The sequence below is a fragment of the Chrysemys picta genome, chromosome 9, assembly GCF_011386835.1.
Source record: "Chrysemys picta bellii isolate R12L10 chromosome 9, ASM1138683v2, whole genome shotgun sequence".
Lineage (NCBI taxonomy): Eukaryota > Metazoa > Chordata > Testudines > Emydidae > Chrysemys > Chrysemys picta.
The window spans coordinates 7,884,976-7,908,266 of NC_088799.1; the positions used below are offsets into that span (position 1 = coordinate 7,884,976).

The 23,291-nt window shown below is 56.3% G+C and overlaps 1 protein-coding gene across 1 annotated transcript in view; it reads left to right on the plus strand.

Annotated features, from left to right (window-relative positions):
- The first annotated feature begins 3,959 nt into the window (after positions 1–3,959).
- FAM131A (family with sequence similarity 131 member A) overlaps positions 3,960–23,291 on the plus strand; it is a 41,005-nt gene continuing 21,673 nt past the window's right edge. The window contains exons 1-2 of the mRNA XM_065557680.1: positions 3,960–4,277; positions 15,554–15,693. Coding sequence (XP_065413752.1) covers positions 4,247–4,277; positions 15,554–15,693 — 171 coding nt within the window. The 5' untranslated portion in view covers positions 3,960–4,246. The remainder of the gene's footprint in view (positions 4,278–15,553; positions 15,694–23,291) is intronic.

Here is a 23,291-nt window from a genome sequence, read left to right on the forward strand (position 1 = left end):
CTGGGTGCAGGATTCTGTGTTACTGCTGCTGCAGCAGAATGACCCCCCCCTCCCGCAGGTCCTGGCAGCTAAGTATAGGAGGTGCTAATCCTGTTTGGCTGTGCAATGTCTGATCAGTAAGGTGGGCTCTGATGTTCAGAGGGGTGCAGTTAGCATCAGGCTCAGCAGAAGCTTTTGCTTCACATTCCCAGGTCAAAGACCCCCAGACGCTGACCTAATGTCATCTAGGTCTATCTAAGGCACCCATCACCAGGGTGCCTGAGCACCCATCTCCTTCTCTGCCTTCTCCCTGGGTAATGAACAGTCACGACAGTGACTCTCCCCAAAGAGATGAACCACTTGGAGCCGACAGTGGGGAGACGGGAGCATTCCTGAGCTCTGGCATGCTCATATTCTCCTTCCCTTTTGTTGCTTGGCAGGACCCTGAGGGGGTCCGGATAAATGTGCTGGTGTGGGCTGGATAAATGTGCAGGCCTCTGAGAGCCTCTCTGCATGTCTCCCCATGGGCTGTCTCTCCTGAGTGATTCACTTACCCACTCAGCTGTATTATCTGGCTGCAGATCCAAGGGCTGCCCTCCAACCAGGCAGGGAGAGAGGCAAATGTTTGAAGGTGATCCTCTTTCAAAGGAATCCATCAGGGGGCCAGTCACTTTGGGGGCGGAGGGAGTTCTGGGCAGTCTCTTCCCAGGGCATTCTTCCAAAGTAGGCAGAGCTAATGCCTACAGGAAGAGTTTGCATCACTCAAATGAATGCTGTCAAGGCTGAGCCCTTGTTTGCCCGGAGGCCGGTGTGTTTGAGGGGGTAGTTGTTTGCTGTGCATGCTTGCAGTGCACAATAACCTGCCTTTTATGTGTTCCTCCCAGGCACATGAGGGAATGAACTAATGGCAGGAAGAAGTGGCCGTTGGCTCAGAAATCGGTCTCCTTCCCCCCGCCCGCAATTCTCCCTTGCTTCTCCTGTCAGGGCTCTGCCACTGGACTTAGAAGGCAATTTGACTGACCCTAAATCAGAAGGGACTCCGTTCGGGCTAAGCCAAAATCCCTGGCAGCCTGCCCCGACCTGAGCAGAGCTAATCTAGCCTCCAGCTCGCTCACAGTGAACCCAGGCTGAGTACCAATGTAATACTCCTAGGTCATATAAAGACCACTTACCTCCTGCAGCTCCCACCCCAGCACATGACATGGGTGAGTAATGAATTAATTATGGGGCACATCCTGGGCATAGGCTCCAGCATCCAAAACAAGGCCTTTGCAAGGGGCTTTCTGGCTGGATGCAGACTTCCCCATAGCAGAAATTTCCTGCATCCCAATCCGCTCGCTCCTTCCTGTTTGTTTCGCAGGCTTTCACTACGCGGCTCGGCAGCAATTGTGCATGAGAAACGTCCCCTAACGGAGTCCCTAAGTGGTGCTGTCCTGGGCTAAGGGGATGTTCGGGGCGTCAGGGCTGTTTAGAGTGATTGCAAATTGTTTGTATTATGGTAGCAGCAAGAGGCCCCAGGTGAGCCAGGCGCCCCGTTATGCTGGATAAGAGGCTGAAGAATTGACAGTCGAAATAGACAAGACAGACGCGGGTGGGAGAAAGGGACGTTAACCCCATGCATGTATTTGAACCCCTTTCCAAGAGAAACCCAGAGGGATCATTTCCTAGCTGTTAATCACTACCCAAGCGCTTAGCTCTCCAGGAGGCTGGAGCTAATGATGGGCCCTGCCTCGAAGAGTCGACAGCCTGGAAGCTCGATCCATTGAGGACTAGGTCCCCTCTGGTGCAAAGCAGGGCCCCGTGGGAGGGTTCTTTACAGTCTAGTTCCCAATGCTCTGGCCAGGGGAGCCCACCACAGTCTAATTGGCTGCGACAAGCCTGCTGCAAGGGCCGGATCCAAAAAGCGATTGAGATGCCACAAAAAGACTCCCATTGGCTTCAGCGGACTTTGGAAAAGGCCTGTACCGTGTAGCGTTCGTAAGATGAAGCAAATAGTCTCCCCGTAGCCTTGCTAGAGTGAAGGAATGGCAGAGGAGTTCATCAAATAAGGCTAGCATTGAAACCACTGGAATTTAAAGGTACTTCATCCACAAAGATCAGCCCCACACACGTCAGCTGGTTTGCTTAGAAACAGACATTTTTATCACCCCAACAGCAATTTCCTGCACATTGTGTCGGGCAGCCTGAGTGCAGGGCGGGGGGGCGGCAGCAGGAAGGAGGGGGTGCACCTCTTCCCAGCCCCTTTGTTCTGCAGCATTTCATTTCTTAGGTCTGCCGACCTTTTGCTGCCTGGATTTATCAGGCCATTTCATCATGTGACACTTGGTCACCGATGTGACACCTCTGTCATAAATACACAGGCAGGGGCTGGGCTTGGTGCCTCTTTGGGAGTGTGATGGCTGCGGGGGAAATGCAGAGCAAAGACGGCTGGAGCCAGCTGTTTGTCCGCAGCGCCAGCAGAGCGTAGACATCAGAAGGGCCCGGCTGCCCCGGAACTGTCCCTCAATGTGCGTCAATCTTAAACTGGAGGGACCATTCGAGGAGTGAGCAGTGTTCCGCCTTCGTGCTTGTTTACTCCTTGGCCTCTGCTGGGCCTGCCAGCCGGGATGCCCCGTGATTGCCAGTTACCCTGGGGTTTGTGATGGGCACACCTTGCTTGCTAAAACTGGGCCCAGCGTCCCCCCATCCCCTCCCCCCACTACACTCAAATGGCAAAAACTCCCTGTCACTGGTGAGCCTGGCTGGATGGGAACCAGCAGCTGAAAGGCTCCATAACCCATTATCGATCACACCCTGAGCCAGCCGGGATTTATGACTCACAGCTAATACCAGGGACAACATTCCCATGAGGAGCCATTGAACTGGGGCGTGATCGATGCCGCCGAATGATTTGCAGCCACCTCTCCGCAGGGCCAGACGTTGCTGACAAGGCAATGTCAGGCTGTAAAATGGGTGCAGCTTGCTCTCCAGTCCTGGGAGCCCAAGCCCAGCCCGGTGACAGGTGCTGTGTGCGGTGTCCTTTGTGTAGCTGCCATCCCAGGGTGCTGACATTTCTGTGATTGGTACGAATACTCAGGAAGGGCACAGCTACTCCCAACGCAGCTGCGCTGTCTCGATCGGGGCCCCACGGTGCTAGGAGCTGCACACACCCAGTCCCTGCCCCAAAGGGCTGACAGCGGGTGGGAGAAAGGAAGGTGTATCCTCTCCTGGCCGATGGGGAACTGAAGGCCAGAGAGCTGGTCACACAGGCAGCTTGCAGCAAAGCCAGGAACTAAGCCTAGATCTCCTGAGTCCCTCCTCATTCCACTGACCCGGCGAGGCAACCAGACCCAACAAAGAGTGGGATGAAACCTCCAGCGAGGTGACACGGCTCGTGTTTGCCGGAGCGGGGGCGGACCTTTGTGACCTTTGCACCAGAGGGAGGTACTCGAGGAACTACAGGTCCCCTTGCGATGGCTCAGCGCCGGCCAGCCCAGCCTGGCTCAGGGCTCTTTCAACATGGGCTCCTTTCCTTCTGGATTATCTCCTGGGCTGCGAATCCCCGGGCAGGCAAAGGCGGTGGTGCCTGTTGCGACCGTGAGGGATGAAATGACTGCTCTACTGGAGTCCCTGCCAAACCTGAGCTGAGGGCCCCTCTGCTTGGAACCATTTCAGGTTCAAACTGGGCTGAACTCGTTTTCAGCAGGAGCAAACTCCCTGGAGCAGGAGAAGAAACTTGGTCCATTGCAATGTCCAGCTCTCTTAGGGGGCCGAGCCCCTGGCAACCCCAGAGTCCCTGGCCTTGGTTTCTGCGCTGTTCTAGGGGGCAAGGAGCGTTGAGGTGGCTTTGCTTCTGGGCCAGGGGTGCTGACGGTTTTGTTTAGACTAGGGTCGCTGGAGGGGGGTGTGGGTGGGTGCCCCCCCCCCCCCGGGCACCAGCCTCCCCCTCCCTTGGGGGCTGGCTGGGGGCGCTCTGTAGCTCCCTGCTGGGCTGGCTGTGGGGTCCCCCGGCTGGGCGGTGTCGGTCGGAGGGGGACCCGCGAGCGGCGGGCGCTGCCCAGCGTGCTGAGCCGGGCCCCGGCCGGGCCGCTGGCCCCGGTGCTGAAGCCCCGCCCCGCCCAGCAGCGCTGCGCTGACGTCGCCGGGCGTGCAGCCGAGCCCGCCGCCCGCCGCTCCAGGGCCAGGCAGCGACAGCGGCAGCGTGTGTCCGGCGGCGCCCATGCGGGTCTGCGGCGATGCGAGCGGGCTGCGCTCGGCCCCGCTCCCCGCCTAGCCGCCCCGGCCGAGCATGGGCTGCATCGGCTCCAAAGGCACCCTCGGTAAGCGCGGGGAGCGGGGCTCGGCCGGGCCCCGGGGGGGTGCACCGAGCGGAGCAGCCGGGGGGACCCCGCGGCCGCGGGATGCAGCGAGGGGAGGGGGCCGCGCCGCAGCCCGGGGTGGGGGGGTCGCGGGCGGGCGGGAGCCGGAGCGATTAGTATGCAGGCGGGAGGGCCGTTGCCAAGGCACCAGTCTCCTTAGGAGACCTTCAGCTTTCCCCCGATCCCCTCCCGGAGGGAGGAAGCGGCCGCGGCTGCGGACGCTGGGGCGGGCCGATGGGAAGCGATCCCCCGCCTCGGTGGAGCGCAGCCGGGGCCGCAGCTTCTCCTGGCCCTGGCTGCGGGAGGGGGCTGGCGGGGACGCGGGGCAGGGTTAGCCCGGCTCGGCTCAGCGCTGGTTCGGAGCGGGCTGGCTGGTGGCAGCGGGGCGGGACGCGCTGGGGGTCGCTGTGCCCGGCTGGCAGGAGTGGGGGCCCCGGGGTGCTGCGCTGCATCGGCCCCAGGCCCCCATCCTGAGCTTGCACCGCTCGCTAAGTTGCTCGAAGTTGCTCGGAGGGAGGTGGCCCGGCCCCAGCGCTCTGCCTTGGCCGCTGCGGGGAGAGAGCCCCCGGCCTGGATGTGACTGACCCACCCCCTGCCCCAGCGCGCAGCCCCACAGCTCGCTCTCCCCTCCCCGTGCGAGCTTGGCTCGGCTCCGCTCTCGCCTCCTGCGGGCTCTGCGTCCCTGCTTACCCGGCTCCCAGCAGCGGCTCTGCCGGCCCCACAGCCGGGTTTCTGGGCAGGGGTAGTCCAGGTGTTCCTGGGGCCTGCCTTGTTGCTCTCCGGCCAGCACTTCCCTTCCCCAGGTGCAGCTCCAGAGCCCCCTGCAATGGGGGTGAATCCCCTGGGACTGTGGGGAGCCCTTCCCGGGGCAGGGCCTGGCCCCAAGGGGAGAGAGTCCATCAGGTGGGCTGGCCAGGGCCTAGGGGAAATGCCACTGAGCCCATCCAGCACAGGGGGCTGTTAGCCAAGGCCAGCCCCAGCCAGGAGGGCAGCTGGGGCTTGCCTATATACGGACACCCTATACTGCAGCCCCTTCAAAACGCTCCTACCTCTGAATCCTGGGGATCCTAGTCCCTGTTTAAACCACAGTGGTTCCCAAGATCCTGGCCAGCCGTGCTCAGCTCCCTTGCCCCCTGCCTGGGTTGGGTGTACTCCCCCGGGGGGAGGGGACCGGTCCCGGGGTCTCTTACAGTGTCGGTGCTGCACAAGCCTCTGTCCCTGTGCAGACGCACCCAGACACCCCCCTTCCTCCTCCCTGCTCTCTTAGCCCCCGTTCCAAGAGCAATAGGGACTCACATTACCGGTGGGTGAGCGGCTGCTGTGGATTGCCCCAGGGAACCCCACTGGTACCCCTGGGCAGCAGCTGTTCTGGGAGATCGTGTCTCCTCTCCCCGAGCCTGTTTTTGAGAGGAAGGATGGTCTTGTGCAGGGGTCCCCAAAGCGGTGCCCGTGGGTGCCATGGCGCCCGCCAGGGCATCTATGTGCGCCCGTGTACTGGCCGGCGGACAAGCATCCGCCGAAATGCCGCTGATTTTCAGCGGTGACGCCTCTTGACGTTGCTGCTTCTCGGCGGCATTTCGGCAGATGCTTGTCTGCCGGCCACGGTCCTTGGTGGCTTGTCGTCCAGCGCCCGCCCCCCCGGAAAAGGTTGGGGACCACTGGTCTTGTGGATAAAGCCCTGGACTCAGACTCATGCCCGTAAGGGCCTGAGTGGGGCTTAAGTGATGCCTAGGCCTCGTCCAGCTCTTTGCAAGCGCCCCCCCCCCCACAATACTGCATACCTGGTGCCTTGACGTTGTCTCCTGCAGACCCCTAGCCTGGGCCCAGGAGTCCCTGCGCTCCAGCTTCCTCAGCTCAACTTCCTGCTTTGAGGGCACTGTCCTGGGGACACCTACATGGGCGGGGGGGTTCTGCCGATGCACCTCTCCGAGAGTCAGTAGCCAGCTGGCTGGAAGAGTTCTTCCGTTGCGTTAGCTGCATGTGTGCCAGGGGTTAGGTCTGCACTCGGGGTGCGGAGTGCTTCACAGCCCTGAGGGTGTCCCAAAGCCAATCTATTTCCTAGGTGGAGACCAGGCCTGAGTTTTTCTCATTCTCTATGGCGGCCTCACGGATTTGCCACCGCACGTGCCTCCGGCCCACCGGTGTCCCCATCGCTCAGTGTCACACAGCCTTAGGCAGAGTCTGTGCTACCCTCCTTCGCCATCCTCTTTCCTCACCCCCTGGACAGCCTAGGGCCCCACAATACCCCAGGCAACCGCGTCACGCTGAATGCATCCCCACCCTTTTGGTTATATCCGGCTCTGATGACCTGTCCCTCAGCCTCTCGCTGCTTTTTCAGGGCCTTTGTTTTGGTCCCACTTAAGTCAATGTGGGTTTTTGTCCAGTGACGTCAATGGGAGCAGGATGGGGCCTTTTCTTTCCAGCGCGCACCCAGCCTGCGCCGGCTCGGGCTCTGAGGAAGGATCCCTGCTTTGGAAAGGCCCAGCACGCTCCTGCGTCTCCCAGTTTAACTCGCTGCCTCGCTGTTTGCTTTGCTCCGAGGTCTAGGCCCCCGCTGTGCCTCTAATACAATGTTTGAGGTAGCCTCCGGCCTGACCCTGTGCTGTGAGCTCACAATTCAGCCTCGCAGCCGGCTCCTTCCCTGGCTTTAAAAGCTGCCCCTTTAAAATCAACCCTGTTTAAACACCCACCTCTTTAAGGGTGTTATTACACCAGTTCGCTGGGCCTGGGCCTGAGCTCCCTCCGCTCCTGTTGACTTCGGTGGCGATTGCGGGTGCACAGCACACTGCAGGATGGGGCCCTAATTATATCTCTGGTGCTCAGTGGGTCTCCCACACTCCCATCAAAGGCTGGTTGCGTTCCCCCTTTGTCGGCTCCCAAACAAAAGCTGCTCTCACAAGCCGTCATCCAGTCATTTTTCCCGTTGTGCCATTCAGCCGGGAAATAGCGTGGTCATTAAAATCGCCTGTTAGCATGACTGTACCCACGGCGTTTGCTGCTTAGACGCTCTCAGTCCCGGAGCTTGACCCCCTACCGGACCGGGAGGGTTCCTGTTACCTAGCAACTTGTAACCGAACTGTGTCCGCTTTGGTAAGCTTAGGCTGTGTAACTCGCTCCCCTCCCCATCTGTTGGTTTGTTTCACTTGTTGCATTGGGTCTGAAACCAAAGGGACAGGCTCCGCTGGGACAGGGAATCTCTTCTACTCGGGGCCTGGATCTCCCCACCGTGGGATAATCTTTGGGTTCCTCGTTAGGTAGCGAGCGATTCCCCCGCCGCCCTCCCCCATGCTGATGTAACCTTTCCTTCCTGTCGAGTTTGGAGTCGTCACCGTATCCAATTGATTTTTATCATCTCACCACGCAGCGCAGCGGAGGCATGAGCGATGAGCTTTGCTCCCCCCGGCAAGCATTCCAGCTAAACCCTTTTTTGGCCTTAAGCTTCTACTCTAGCATTAGCATCCGGCCAGTTGTCACTCCCCTTGCTACGAGCTCCGTTTAGCTGACAGCTGGCGTTCGCTTGGCACAGGGCCGGGCCTCGCCATGTGCTCTTAGCCTGGCCTCTGGAATTGTCACGCTTCCCCACACAAGGCAATGCACGCTGGGAGTGACACACGGCTGGCTGGGTGGAGTCTGAGGGCAAGGGCCTGATTCTGCTCCCACTGAAATCAACGGCACAACTCCCAGGGACTTCAGGTGGAGAGCAGGATACAGCCTGGTGGGGGAGCTAGACACCTCATCTAGGGGAACCTCTGGCTGGGGCGTGGGTCGGGAAACGCTGGCTGGGGCGTGGACCTTACTGGACAGGCTGTTCCGAGAGAAGGAGGCTGCCCCTTTCTCATCTCCCTGTCCCATGAGTGATCCAGCCCCTAACACAGAAACGCTGAAACCTCCCGACTGGCCCAGCCCCTGCCTATGTCACAACGCCTGTATGGTGTTTGCTCACACGTGCCACACTCAGTCACGCTCACTAGCACGGCACACTTACTGCACCCACAGTTAGATCAAATCCACGTTCACTAATGTAGCAGCAGCCTGGATACCCGCCGGGGGTCATGGGTACCTGGTGTCTTCCAGCAGTATTTAGTCATAGCGGGTGCCCCATTCTGGGTCTTTGGCAGCCGTTGGACTGGCACTGTAATGGCAGGTCTGAGACAGGAAAGGATCCCACCTCATTATTACGGGATCTGTCCCCAGCCCCGGTGCCCAGGGGTCAGGTCCACACCATCAAGGTTGCAGCTTTGTAGGCCCAGAGCAGCGACCAAGGCAGGTGGTTCCTCTGATGTGGCATGGAGACTGAACTGTGCCTCTGCCTGGCTGAGAGGCGCTCCTGGCCAGAATCAGCCTGCCCTGGGGCTGGAGGGTGGTGCAGGAGTGGGGTAGCCAGGAGTGACTCCAAGTGGGCGTGTGAATGTGGAGGCAGGTGTGTTCCAGATGAATTTGTCATGTTCCGTGTGCTTGGGGCAGTGCTGGGCTGGGGGGGAGGGGGTCTGTGACACAACAGAGAGTGGGGCGGATTTGACCTGGGAATGTTGCAGGGGAGTTACATTGGGGATGGGGGACTTCCCTTGAAGGAAGATACCTGAGCTGTAACCTGAGCCAGGAGGGGGGTTGGGAGAAGTGCCACCTTCTGCCCCGGGAGACTGGACAAAGGAGAGGAGGAGCTGGGGGGGAGCGGGGAGAGAGCTGCTGGAGTTTCAGTTTTGTGCTGGGTGGTGGAACGCAGGGAACCCCAAGGCTGGGGGCTAAGCTCCCTGCCCCCCAGCAGGACTTGACTGAGGGGTCCTGGTTGTACCTACAAGCTCTGTTTTAGACTGCGTTCCTACTGTCCAATAAACCTTCTGTTTTACTGGCTGGCTGAGAGTCATGGTGAATCGCAGGAAGAGGGGTGCAGGGCCCAGACTCCCCCACACTCCGTGACAGGGTCCCAGTGCCTCCCTGCGCTCTGTCCCGCTGCCCACCCCCTCCCCAGCATCTTGGGGGCCAAATGAGACTTTTCCCGTCCTCGGCCCGTTCGTTCTGTGCCTCTCTTCTCCTCCCCCGGTGTCAGCAGCGGGAGGTCACCTTTGCAGCGTGGTTGGGGTCAGCCCCTGGCCCTCTCTGCTCTCCACGCTGCTGTGATTCCAGCACCGGCTAATGCACGTTGCTCTCCCTGACCCCACTCCAGCTGGCCACACGTGACCAGAATCTCTGATGCTGGGGCTGTCCGTGCTGTGCCAGCGGGGAGGCTGCCCCGGGAGGAGGCGTGTGGGAACTGGCACCCGCTTCATGCCCGACACTGGGCAGGAGGCCGTCTCCTGTCACCGCCCCGACGTGTGCTCATCAGAAAAACTTGCGGCGCCGGAGGCGCCGTCGCCCCCCTGGAATATTAATGGCTCCGTGGTGGGAACATTGTGTCCCTCGAATGGAACAGGCTGTAGCAGGATTCACTTTCCTTGGAAGGAATCCTGGCTGAAGGCACGTTCCCCCTGCCCCCATGCAGTGAGGCTGCCCCTCACCCTTGACCTGGGGGGCCCACAGCCTCCTCCCAGTCCCCACTGTATCCATCCCACCGCACCTGCAAGGCCCAGAGCCTCTTCCCTGCCCCCACTGCCTTCTCCTTGCCCCACCCCACAGGGCTTAGTGTCTTGTCACCCCTCCCTCCTTCACTCCACTCCCCCCCCCATGGCCCAGTGCCCCCCCTCTCCCCTAAAGGGTTCAGTACATCTTTTCCCCCTTCCACATCTTCAGTGCCTCCAGCCCACCATGGCCTGCAGGGCTCAGAGCTTCTTCCCTCCCTCTCTCCCTCCCTCCCCCCAAGAGATCAGTGCATCCTCCCATCCCCACCCTGCAGGGCTCAGGACCTCTCTCCCCTCTCCTGCTGCCCATAGTGTTTGGTGCCTCCTCTCTCCCCTCCCTTCCTCTCCATGGCCTGCAGGGCTCGGCCCCTCTCCTGGAGGGGATGAACAGGCGGTTCAGGGCGCAGGATTGTCTAGGATGAAGCACACGACAAATCAAGACCTGTCCCCAGAACTTCTGCCGAAAACACCCAACCCCTCCCTGCTCTGCTCCTGACCCCCAGCTCTGGCTGTGCCCTGCTCCCCGCCTGCCATGGCAACCCCATCTCTCTAGCCCCTAGCATCCCAGCCGGCATGCACCCCCAGTCACTAGTGCGATGCAGCCACTGCTGGGGTGGAACAGGGGAAGTGAAGAAGAATCCTGTATTCTGAAGCAGACAGGCTACCCTTACGAGAGCTGGGCGTTGGCCGGGTCTGTGGAGATACTGCCCCAATGACCAGCAGTCCAGCTAGCCAGTGCCTGCTAGCGCCAGGCTGAGGGCACCGACTGAATGGAAGGGTGCCCTTTGCTGAGTCACCCCTCCCTGTTTCTGCAGTGGGCTGGTCCTTGGAGGTCTCCCATCCAAACTTCAACAAGGCCTGCACCGCTTAGCGCAGATGTGCTCCTGGTGGTTTGCCTGCCTTCCTTTCTTTTGGGCCGTGAGCCCGGGGCACTGCCAGCCAGCATGGCACCTGCCCAGGGTCCTCGGCTCTGCTCCTGATTCGCCACGGTAGCATGGAGCGGTAACGCCCCGTGGGGAAAAAAATACCCCAGCCACGGCCATCCGTGCTCAAGGTCGCCTGCCAGGGGGCCAGGAACTGCAGCAAAACCCAAGCAACAAGCCCTTTGCTGCTCCTGTGGGATGCAGCCGAGCTTCTGGGAAAAGGGGAGCACCTGGCTTTGGCTAATGCAATTCCACCTCCCCAGCTTCCAGGCACCTCTGCTCTTCCCCCCTCTAGTACAGCAGCTCCCCAGCGGTGGGTCGTGGGAAGAGTGGAGGTGGGTCGTGTGTGCCCCAAAGGCACTCTTCCCCCTCTGCCCCGTGCTCTCACTTCCCCTGATGCAGCAGCAGCTGTGCAGAGGACGTGTCGGTGTGCCAGGGAGTGGACAGTCAGCAGCCTGGCAGTGATCATGGCCCAGCTGGGGGCATGGCTGGGGAGAGCCAAACAGGGCTTGGGCTGAGAAGGGGAGTGGGGAGCAGGTGGTTGGAGGATGGGGGAGGGGAGTGGAGATGGGGGGGCCGGAGGGCCCCCACTTTAAAGGCGCTCTGCAGCCCGATATGACAGCTCCTAGCAAGCCCTAGTTGTTTTCTCTTTCTGTATATGTCAATAGGATCCCCCAAAAGACACAACGCGGCCGGTGGGTCACCTTAGTAAAAAGTTTGGGAACTGCTGCTCTAGGAGGCAGTGCTGTCTAGTGGTTTGAGCACAGGACTGGAATCGGCTCCTGCTTTCGCCTGGGTAACTCGGGAGTGACCCCACTGGTGTCACTGCGAGGAGCCAAGCCCGGGAAAAGAGGAAGGGTTAATAACATGGACAGAAGCGTGTCAGTGCTTGTGGGAGAAGCTGGCAAATCCGGGCGTGAAGGTGGCATTGCTGGCGAAATGGAAGGGACTGGGGTCTCGCCTCCAGCCCCGGGATGAGAACCTTCCTCTTGCTCTGCCTGGCCTGTGGGTCTAAACGTTCCAGCGAGGGGTGCCCGCGGGCTGCGCGGACAAAGAGAAAGCAGTGCATGCTGGGAAACGCAGTCCCTGGGTTACAGCTCCCCATGCACGCTGAGCTCTCTTGTGGGCCCCGTTGGAGTACGGTGTGGGCTGCAGCCGGTCCGATGCAGCGTTCTGGGCCTCTAAGCAAGACAGACCCAGAGCGGGGAATAGCTAGATTTTCCTTCTTCACTGCTGTATAAAGCCAGGCCTTGGCCTCTTGTGTGGAAGATGTGCCGCGCTAGTGGGGCAGACCTCAACCGAGACTTCACTGCAGCACCTCCCCAAGGACTTCATTGACTGCGTGGCTGGCTTTGTGGGAGTGTCGAAGGCTCCGGCCAGGATCAGGGCCCCATGGTGTTGGGTGCTGCACAGACACGCCAGCCCTGCCCTGAAGAATTTACAACCCAGTGAAAAGCTGGGGGCCATGACTGTGTCGAGCAGGAAGAGGGAGGAAGGGTGAGACGGTCAGCAGGGAGTAGTGACCTCCCAGAGCAGATCAGGGAAGGCGTTAGTCTGGGCTGAATTAACACTAGGAAAACCAGACTGGTGGTGTCAGGCTGTGGGGCAGGTTAACCTCCCATGGCTCATGCCTGCTATCTCTAGGTCTCTTTTTGTGCCTGCAGGGTGAGATGCATCCCGGGCGCGGAGCGGAGGCACAAGGCCTGGGCACCGCTTATGACTTGTGCTGGCCCCTCTGTGCCGGGTGAATTACTCCCCTGAATTCCTGGCCTGGTTTGCAGCAAACAGTCCCGAAGTGTCAGGTACAATGTTCCCTGCACTTCTCCAGGGAGGGAAACTCTGCTTGTGCTCTGGGGGCTCTGTGCTTTACATAGTGACCCAGGCGGCTTTGTAAACGAACGCACAAAATTGGCCCCAGGTCCACTTCACCGGCAGAATCCACATGACGCTAAGATGCAGCAGGCGGAGGCAAAGGGCTGCTCTCGGCGCAGCCTGGGGAAGCCTCACGCTGGGATTCTGCTCTGCTCCCTGCCCGTGCAGGACGGAGACTTCCCCATGGAGCGGAGGGGGAGGGTACGCAACCCATCAATCCCATCCTCCTTTACTTACCTGCCAAGTCCTTGTGTCTGGACCCCATGGGTTTTCCTGCCACCTGTGATGACATCCGCAGCCTAAGCTGGAGGCTTCCCCTGGTTCATTTGAGGGGGTCTGGGATGACGTCAGCTCTTGCAGGGGAACCCAGAGCCCTTCTAGTCAGGTCTTGGCAGGTACATAGAGAGGACATGGGTTTTTCAGCCCTTTTGTTCTGCAGTGTAACAGATGCCATGAACAGGAACCTGTTCAAGTCACTGGCAAAATTCTTAATGGGAGCAGAATCAGGGCCTTAAAGTGCTTAAAAACCAATTCCAAACCGCCCTTGTAAATAAGAGAATGTAGTAGCGTCCCCTGGTGGGAGCCCAGCATCCGACCTCTGTGTGTTGGGGGAGGCAGCCCCACCCCAAACTTCATGTCTTTTTAGCAAAGAGCAGTGAGTGTGAGGATCAGGCCCTTGTCATTTCACACTTGCAGTGAGTTTGGGACGGTCTCAGACACACACTGGAGAGAATCCTGGCCACAGCGTGCCGAGTATGGCATTCCAGTCCATCCTGACCCGGGTGGTGCCTTGTCACCCATTGATATGGACACAGCTCGGAGACGGAAACCCCCCAACCAAAACCACAGCGCCTCTGAAAGCTCCAAGCAGGCAGCGTGAGGATGGGGCTGGGACGGCAGTGTGCCGGGGTCTCTGCTGGAATAACATACTGAGGAGGGCCTGGCTCACAGACCCCGGGGTGACATTCACCCTGAGGCAGAGGGCCAGTGCACCGCCTACTCACCGCGTACGCCCTGTGGCCTAGTAGAGCTACGTGGCCCTCCTGAGATAGAAACACGTGTGACCCACTGGTGGGTGAGTGCGTGGTCAGTCCCCTTTCGTGCTTGATCCACGAAGAATGGGAGCCTATTCCAGCCCCCGCTGGGGAGCCCGGAATCCAGTTGCATGTGTAACTTTGAGGGTCCCAGGTCGACCCCTGGTGTTTTGACCAGGATGGCAGCTGTCACAAATGCCTTTTATTATAAGTATTACGGTAGGGTGTAGGGGCCCCAATCCCGCTGCGCTAGGTGCTATGCAACCATATAACAAAGGGAGGGTCCTGCCCCCGAAAGCGTGCCGATCTAAGCGGAAGAGACAACAGGTGGCTGCAGTAAACAGGCGGACAGGGGAACAATGAGACGTTTGGGATGAGCAGCGCACCAGCTGCCTAATCGTTTACATTCCATCCGGTTGATACAAGAGAGAACAGTACAATTAGTCCCGACAGTGCGTCTGCTAGGAAATCCGGCAGCCCTGTTTGGGTGTGTCTGTGCACGGCAGCCTGCGTGTGAGTGCGTGTGCGTTCGCACATGTAGGGCCTTTATGCTGTTCTCTTTTGCTAGAAGAGAGGAATTCACTCCCTCTGAGTGGCAGGTTTGTTCAAGGTTCCACGCACAACACCACCCCCCATGTTAAGGGTTTGCTGCTCTGGGGCTTACACGGCACTGCGTTGGGGTGAACTTCACCAGACGGACTCACAAAATCCGGGGGGATAACCCTGGGGAAATGCAAAAGAACAGCCTGGGATTCCGTGCTGCAAATACCAGTGCAAAATCCCACCCCCTTTAACACGTGGGCTGAAACCCACAAGGAGGTCCGTGCACAGAGGTCCCTCTTGGAGGGACACTTAGAAGGTGGATTGACACAGCTACGTTGGTTGGAGGTCTGTGGAAAAAACCACACCGCTGATGACACATTTATACTGGCCTAAGCCCCCGTGTAGACGCAGCTTTGTTAATGGAAGACAGAAGGCTTCCATCGACTAAGGTTCTGTCTACACGAGAAACACTGTAGCGGAGCAGCTATATTACAGCCGCAGAAGGTGGTTCTTGGGTCACTGCTGTAAATCCCCCACTCCAAGAGGTGGTAGCCAGGTTGATGGAAGAATTTTTTTTTTACCTAGGGGTGTCTCCCCCAGGGCTTAGGTTAGCTTAATTACATCCCATTTTTCACAGCCCTGAGTGAGGGAGTGAAGCGGATCTATCTCTGTAGTGTAGATCATCCCCTAGCTACGGTCATTCGGGGATGTGGTGTCCCTACGTGACGGAAAAACCCATCCCCCTTCCCCAGCAGTGTCTGCACTACAGGCTTATGCTGGCCTAGCTATGCCGGTATCATCTCTGGGTGTAGACACAGCTGGGCCTCCATGGTGGTTTAGTGCCTGTTAATACTTGAACTAAAACATTAAACCAGCCTCTCCTCTCCTCTTCTCATTGCTCCTATGCCCCCGGGGAACAAAAAGGAATTCCCCCTCTGTGCTTTTCTGGTCCCACTGGGATGACTATCATTAACCCCTCTTTGTCACTGCCCACCGCCTCCTGATGGTGCTCGGAGACCTTAGAAGGAGGCTCGCTAGTAACAACGGGGTGACGTTTACATACATAGCCTGGGATTCCTTAAAGGGAAGAATCAACCCCCGCCATTGCCCAGGATCGGAGTGATCTGGTCCCAGCAGAAAGCACAGAGCCGGAGTCTGTGGTGCAGAGCAGAGGGGACACAGCCAGCGCCCTGCCCACGGCAGTCACTTTCCTGGAGGGAGCAGTGCAGTTTTAGAGTCCCCAGGGGCAGAGGGCCCCGCAGCAGGGCTAGGCTCTCGGAGGCTGACGTTTCTCTGTGCTCTCCCCGCAGTGGCTGTGGACACGACTTTGCATGTGGAGTGGAATGAGGTGAAGGCCCTGCCTGCCCTCTCGCCCTTGGGGAGCACCAGGACGTCGCTGGTCCACAGGCTGGTTCGGCAGAGCTCAGTGGACAGCCAGGACTCTCTCGAGGTGCCACGGTTCTCATCCCTCTACCTTTGGGGACGGGGGGTGCTCCGTAGATGAAATGAGCTGTGAGTGGGCATGTGGGTCTATGGGGCAGCTGTTTGGGGCAGGGGGAGATGGGGAGGAGGGCCATGTGCGTAGCTTCTCTGCCTTTCCGATTCAATTGAAAGCCAGTTGCCGGTTAGCTAGCGGTTCTCTTAAGGCCCCAGCTGCTGGAGTCAGGCCTATCGATCACGTAAGTCTCACTTCAGCCCTACTTACGTGGCACATAGGCCTTGTGGGATGAAAACAGCACCTGGGCTTTGGCCGGGGCTGCTACCATCAGGATAGACCCACAACAGCAACACTTCACCCTTTGCCAGTGCCTTGCAGCTGAAGATCCCAGAGTGCTTTGCAACCCGAGAACGAGCCTCACCTTGCAACCTTCCCCCGGGACACGGTGGCAGCGGTAGGCCGATATTGGAGGAGAGGAAACGGAGGCCCGGAGGGAATAAGGCCCCCGTTTTCCACCGTAGCATCCAAATATCAGTGGCTTGTTTTGCAATCGTGGCTAAGAGACTTGCTCAAGGTCAGGTCCAGAGCGTGCAGCTTTGCCCCCCCAGCACCAGTCCACCCTTGCGTGGCTCGGAGATCCCAGGGTAACTATCAACTGTGTGATACATCAGAAATCTTTATTGGCGTGACAGGCAACGGTAGGACCTTTGGGCAGGGAGGAGCTGGCTGCAGGGGGACATTACTGAATTCCAGTCATCTCCTCCCCTGGCCTTTCATTTCAGGGCCTCCCACATCTCACGGCTGCCTGGTTTAACTTTCCGCCTAAGGCTGCTGTATCCCTGGGGCTTGCTGAGGTGGTGTCTACACTGCACGGGAAGATGTGCTTATAGCACGGGTAGGCATCCCTGTGCTAGCTTTAACCTAGGCCACGATAGCAGTGGAGATGTCCATCCAAGGCCTCATGATAGTCCCCGTCCCGCTGCTGTGACCAGGTCCAACCAGACAACTGGCTGTCCCCTTTGACCTTGTCTGCTGGAGTATTTTGCCACTGTGAGCACCACTGCAGCTCCCAAGCGCACCGTGCACCACGCTCACGTCACCGGGCGATTGCGCGCGCTCTGGGGAGCAAAGCTGGCTCCACTACCATGTCCCTCGGCACTGTTGCAGGGCCAGCATGCCCAGGAATAGCAGGCATTGTAGCGCCAGTCGGGCTTCCCGGCGCAATTCCACAATGCTCCTGTCCCGCTTTTAGTGGTTGCTTTGACAACTTGGTGCCCCTTGAATTTCCCCCGTATTTCCTCTCTGCCCCCCATGTCTTTGTCTTGCTCCCCTTTGCCCCACTCAAGTTTTCCTCCAACCCCCAGTCTGGCTCCTCTCTGCCCTGCTGTCCCTCTCCCTGTGCTCAGTGACCCTAGAGAACCCTGCCTAGGGCGTAGTCCCCACTGCCTGTGGCCATGAGTGAGTCCTGCTCTGTCCGTCTCCCTGCCCGGTTGCTAGCCGTATCTGCAGCTCAGGGCTCTGCTCCTTGCATCTGTGATGGGTTGGGGATCACCCACACCGATAAGGGGTTCTGTCACCACCCGTCTTGTAACTTTGGGTGCTGAACTGCTCTGCAGTTATGGCTCAGAGCTTGACACCCACAGCTGGTCCACGAGTATAACGGTCACATCTTGGCTTCCACCGGCCTCGTTACACCTTGCGGGGTGACCCCAACAGCCCTTCCCGTCCCAAGTCTCCCCAGATCCATCTAACCTGAGTTCTTAATGACCAGACACTCCTATTTTCCCCTCTGGCTCACCGGCCCCCAGTGATCAGTTCGCTTTGGGGGACACATGCTCCAAACGGTTTGCACAAAGGAGAGCTGCTAGACGTAAAAATAAAAAGTTTACTTAATAAAAAAAATCCCGGGTTCGAAGACGAGCTAGTGAGGAAGACCAAACCCAGGCAATTAACAGACACACAACTCCAGGCTTCACATTTCTGTGTTAGTTAAAGTCTCTTTTCTAATACAAGTTATCTATTGCCTCTGCACAGTTTCATAGAATATCAGGGTTGGAAGGGACCTCAGGAGATAATCTAGTCCAACCCCCTGCTCAAAGTAGGACTAATCCCCAGATAGATTTTTACCTCAGATCCCTAAATGGCCCCCTCAAGGATTGAACTCACAACCCTGGGTTTAGCAGGCCAATGCTCAAACCATTGAGCATATCCCTCCCCCTCCTGCATGCCTCTATAATAGACGGGATCCAGCCTTTCTCCAGCTTCCCATTTAGAGGCTGCCCTTCATCCTCATCGTTTCTGGATAAAAACCCTCAGACGCAAGCCTGATTTGAAAAGGCTTTCCCCCCCCCCCCATCCCCCTCTTTCTCCTGGCATGATGACTCTGTTATTCCGAGTAAACTCCCTCCTTCCTTAGGTTTCCAAGACTGGGGGTTTCTTGTCAGTTTCAATGTCTTTCCATTAACTTGAATGGCCCCCCATTGTCTGTTCCTGGCTGGACAATGGGTCATTGCTTGGAGCCAGTTTCGTGGCAACATCTGGCTTGGGAGAAGCCCCCCCTTCTGGGAGGTGTGTGTGTGAAATTGTAGAACAAGTCATGAGTTTAGTACTTTATATAGATAGATTGATCACACAATCTGTATCCATATCTTAGAATACCCATCAGGCTCAGAACACCACCGGCTTTCATAAAAGACTTTACCGACTGCACTTTTCTAGTACAATAACGTTGTGTGCAATACATTGGTTCAGTGACTTACTCTTTGGAGTTCAGACTCCCTGGTTTCCCCTTGGGGTGTCTGGCCCCTGATTGTCACAGCAGCCTCTCTATGGTTAGAGTGCTGGGGGATTATGGCTCCCCCAGGTGTAGAAATGGGTGCCCAAAATCAGGGGTATCTGGGCCAAGCTAGGAGGCTGAGTGGGTCTGCACACACTCCCCCTCCCCCCCGACGCTCACACCCTCAAACGCTTACATTGCCTGAACCACCCATGGACAGCCTCAGCCGTATCCCCCGTGCTACTGAGACCTGAAAAAGTAAGAGTGGGGAAGGGTCCTTGCCCCTGATCCCCTTGTAAATCCACTTAGCCCCCATTGCAGCTCCAGCACACACTCTTCCTCCCTGTCACCCTGAGCAGCAATATATCCCCCCAGGCCCCAACTGCGCTAGGTCAGGGAAGGAAGGGAATGTCTCCTCCCCAGACCCAGCCAAAACCATCAACATGTGCAGATGGATGCTGTATAAAAATAGGACATGCAGTGTGGCTTCTCTGCACTGCTGCAGGTGCATGGGCCGTGACTGGACCAGTGCTAGCAAAATCTGGGTGTCCTTGTTCTGCTCTGGTTTCTGCACCTTCCTCCATGCAGTTCCCTCCCCCGGATCCAGTCATGCCCCCCACTCTGCTGAAAACTCTCCTGATTTGACAATAAATCCGGTCCCTTGCCTTGGAGTAATTCGTAGATTCCCAGGCCAGAAGAGACCATTGTGGTCATCTAGTGTGACCTCCTGTATCACACAGGCCAGAGGACTTACCGCAATAATTCCTAGAGCAGATCTGCTAGAAAAATACATCCAATGGTGGTTTAACAATTATCAGGGATGAAGAATCCACCATGACCCTTGGTCAGTTTTTCTAATGGTTAATTAGCCTCATTGTTAAAAATTTATGCCTTATTTCCAGGCTGAATTTGTCTAGCTTTAACTTCCAGCCATTGGATTGTGTTGTGTCTTTTTCTGCTAGATTGAAGAGCCCATTATTAAATGTTTGTTCCCCATCTAATTAAGTCACCCCTTAACCATCTCTTTGTTAGGATAAATAGATTGAGCTCCTTGAGTCTCTCACTATAAATCATGTTTTCTAATCCTTGAATCATTCTCGTGGCTCTTCTCTGAACCCTCTCCAATTTATCAACATCCTCCTTGACTTGTGGGCACCAGAACTGGACACAGGATTCCAGCAGCTGTCGCACCAGCGCCAAATTGAGAGGTTAAAATAACCTCTCTACTCCTCAAGATTATCCTGGTTATGCATCCAAGGATCACATTCTTTTGGCCACAGAGTCACGCTGGGAGCTCACGTTCAGCTGATTAGCTACCATAACCCCCAAAGTTTTTTCTGAGTCTCTGCTTCCCAGGCGAGAGACCCATCCTCGCCTCTGTTCTTTGTTCCCAGATCTATATGCAGTATCTACATGTCGCAGTATTAAAAGGCATATGGTTTGCTTGCATCCAGTTTACCAAGCGATCCAGATCGCTCCGAATCAGTGTCCAGTCCCCTCGTCATTTACCACTCCCCTGGATTTTTGTGTCATCTGCAAACTTTATCAGTGATGGTTTTGTTTTCTTTCAGATCATCGATAAAAATGTTAAATAGCGTAGGGCCAAGAACCAATCCCTGCAGGACCTCACTGAAAACACACCCACTTGCGGATGATTTGACACTTTGGACCTATCGGTTAGCCATTTCAAAATCCATTGAATGCGCAACACGTTAATTTTATATTGTTTTAGTTTTTTAAATCAAAATGTTGTGCTTTAGAGAAGTCTTAAGTATATTGTCACAAACACAACAAGGAGTCCGGTGGCACCTTAAAGACTAACAGATTTATTTGGGCATAAGCTTTCGTGGGTAAAAAACCTCCCTTCTTCAGATTGTGTCAACACTGATATTACCTTTATCAATCAGACTTGTAATCTCATAAAAAACATTATTAGTTTAACAGGATCTATTTTTCATAAACCCATGTTGATTTGCATTAATTACATGAACACCTCCCCCCACTTTAATTCTTTATTAATCGAGTCCCATATCAGCTGCTCCATTATCGTGCCTGGTATTGATGTCAGGCTGACAGGCCTATAATTACCTGGGCCATCCCGTTCACCCTTTTTAAAAAATTGGCACAACATTAGCTTTCTTCCAGTCTTCTGGAACTTCCCAGTGCTCCAAGTCTTATTGAAAGTCAACTTTAATGCTCCAGTGAGTTGCTCAGCCAGCTCTTTTAAAACTCTCGGATCTAAGTTATCTGGACCTACTGATTTTAAAATGTCTAACTTCAGTAGCTTCTTTTTAACATCCTCCACAGATACAGGAATGGAAAGAGTGTTATCACCATATGATGAGACTGTATTTGTTTTTTTCCCCAAATACAGAAGAGAAATATTTATTGAACACTTCTGCCTTTTCTGCATTATTATTGATAATTTTACCATTTTACCAATACCATTGCCAGGATTCTTTTTGTTCCTAATATTTTTAAAAACAAAACCACAAAACCTTCTGGTTGTTTATAACTCTACTGGCTATACCTTTCTCCTTGTGTCCTTTTGCTTCCCTTATCAATTTTCTACAATTCCTAACTTCTGATTTATATTCATTACTATCGGATTCCCCTTTCTTCCATTTGCGATATATCATTTTATTTTTATAGCTGCCTTCACTTCCCTCTGAACCAGGTCTTTTTTTTTTTAAAAACCACCAGAGCCTTCTTCCTCAGTTGTGAGATTGTGGTTTTTTGGGCATCTAGTAAGGTCTTCTTAAATGATTCCCAATTATCATTCACATTTTTCTGCTTAAAGTCTTCCTCCTAGCTGATTTGGCTCATAATTATTTTCAGCTTTGTGTAATGGGCTCTGTTAAAGCATCAAGTATGTGTGTATGTGTGTGTAATATGTATATATGTATGTGTATATATGTGTATATATTTTTACTGATCTGGACTTTATTCCACTTGTAAATTGTAAATGTGATCAAGTCATGATCGCTTGTACCTGGCTACCCTTAATTTTTAGTTCTGTGACAAGTTCCTCTTTATCTGTTAGGACGAAAGTCTAATGTAGAATCCCCCCATGTTGGCTGCATCAATTTCTGAGTTAGGAAATTGTCAGCTATAATGTTTAGAACTTCCAAGAATGTTTTAGTACTGGCAGCATGGGAGCTCCAGCATATGTCACTCACATTGAAGTCCACGGTGATCATGCTGCCTTTTCTCCGACACATGTATAGATAGGTGCATAAGGAGCTGGTCGTCCTGTTTCCTAGTGTGATCTAGTGGGATTAGGTGGGGTGTAGCAGACACCAACTACTGCCTTGAGCTTTATCTGTTAGGACATTGATCCCTTAGAATTCCAGATCCTTTTCTTCTGACATGGAGTACAAAGGGGAGAGGAGGAGGAGGAGGATGGGGGAGAGAGATACATAAACGTGGAGCTACTAGGGGGATACTGGACTTCATGGCTCAGCCTCTTTGCTTCCCGTTTCCCCTCATCAGTCTGGATTCTAGGCGGCTTTGTCCTCCGAGTCCCAGACCAGGCTCAGGGCTATAGAGATGGTAGATAAAGTGAATGCCCAAGCGGTGGGTGGGCCCCAGGGGCATTCTCTGGTGCCCAGGAGCACCCTGCTCCGGCCACATAGGCGCTAACTCCGTGGGTGCTCCGGGGTTGGAGCACTGATGGCCGGCAGCCCCCCATCAACTCTCCCTGCCCCCCCCCAACATCTGCTGCCTGCCGGCAGCCCCGCAGATCAGTGCCTCCCCCTCCCTTCTTGTGCCGCCCACCCGCTGTGATCATGTGATCAGCTGTTTTGCGGCGTGCAGGAGGCTGGGGAAGGGGGAGGAGTGAGGACAAGGCACGCTCAGGGAGGGGATGGGAAGGGCCAGGGTGGGGCCTAAGGGAAGGGGTGGAATGGGGGCGGGGCCCGGGGCAGAGCTGGGGGTCGAGCCCCCCCCGGCACTTGGGAAAGTCTGCACCTGTGTCCTGCCAGATTTCCTTTCTGAGCAGGGGAGAGACCCTGCTGAGCTCTGAACGTGGGTCTAGCACCGAGCTCTGCACCCAGCAGCCCCCTGCTTCAGCCGTGGGGAAAGCAACCCTTCTGCTCTCCTGTGAGGAGCAGGGCTAACCACGGCGCCCCCAGCGGGGGCTGGGGCAGGCCGAGAGATCTTGGGAGCATGGAAGCGGCTGAAGTCTGTCTCTTTCCCCCAGGTGCAGTCCCCATGATTTTCAGTGGGATTGTGGGTGCTCCACAGTGCTCATCATCTCCCCCTTTGGTGCAGGGGTCTAAGTGTGGCTTTAGGATCCAGCTCTGCGTGTCCAGGTTTGCCAGTGCATGAAGCCCCTTCAGAGCAAGGCAGAGCCTTTTAATGGATGCGTCTGGTATGGCTCTCTGGGTACCCAGGGCAGTGAGTCCCCCGTTCTCCCTCACACTGGAGGCAGGGGGGTATTTGCTTGTGCCTGATGCCTCCAGCCTGGTAGCCCCCGAAGCACCCTCCTTGGGGCAACGCCAGCCCTTCCTTTGTCTTGCAGGCTAATGAGAGGTGCACCCCGCTCCCGGAGCCCCTCTGAAGGGTTCCCTGTAGCGTGCAGCCCCTTATCCACTGAACGCCCCCAGAAACAGCAGGTTAGCTGTCCCCAAGGGGCCATGCACTCAGGATCGACTCCTTGCTTAACATCGCAGCACTGAGATAGTCAGAGTGGGCCACGGAGATGTTTACTATCAAAGATTCAAGAGCGCATGGGGAAGGATATTGGAAACAAATGCGTAACGCGCTTTCTGGGGGGCCAGGCTGACCTCCCGTCTAAAGCTGTTTACCTCCCCCCCAAAGTCCTCTGCAGCGT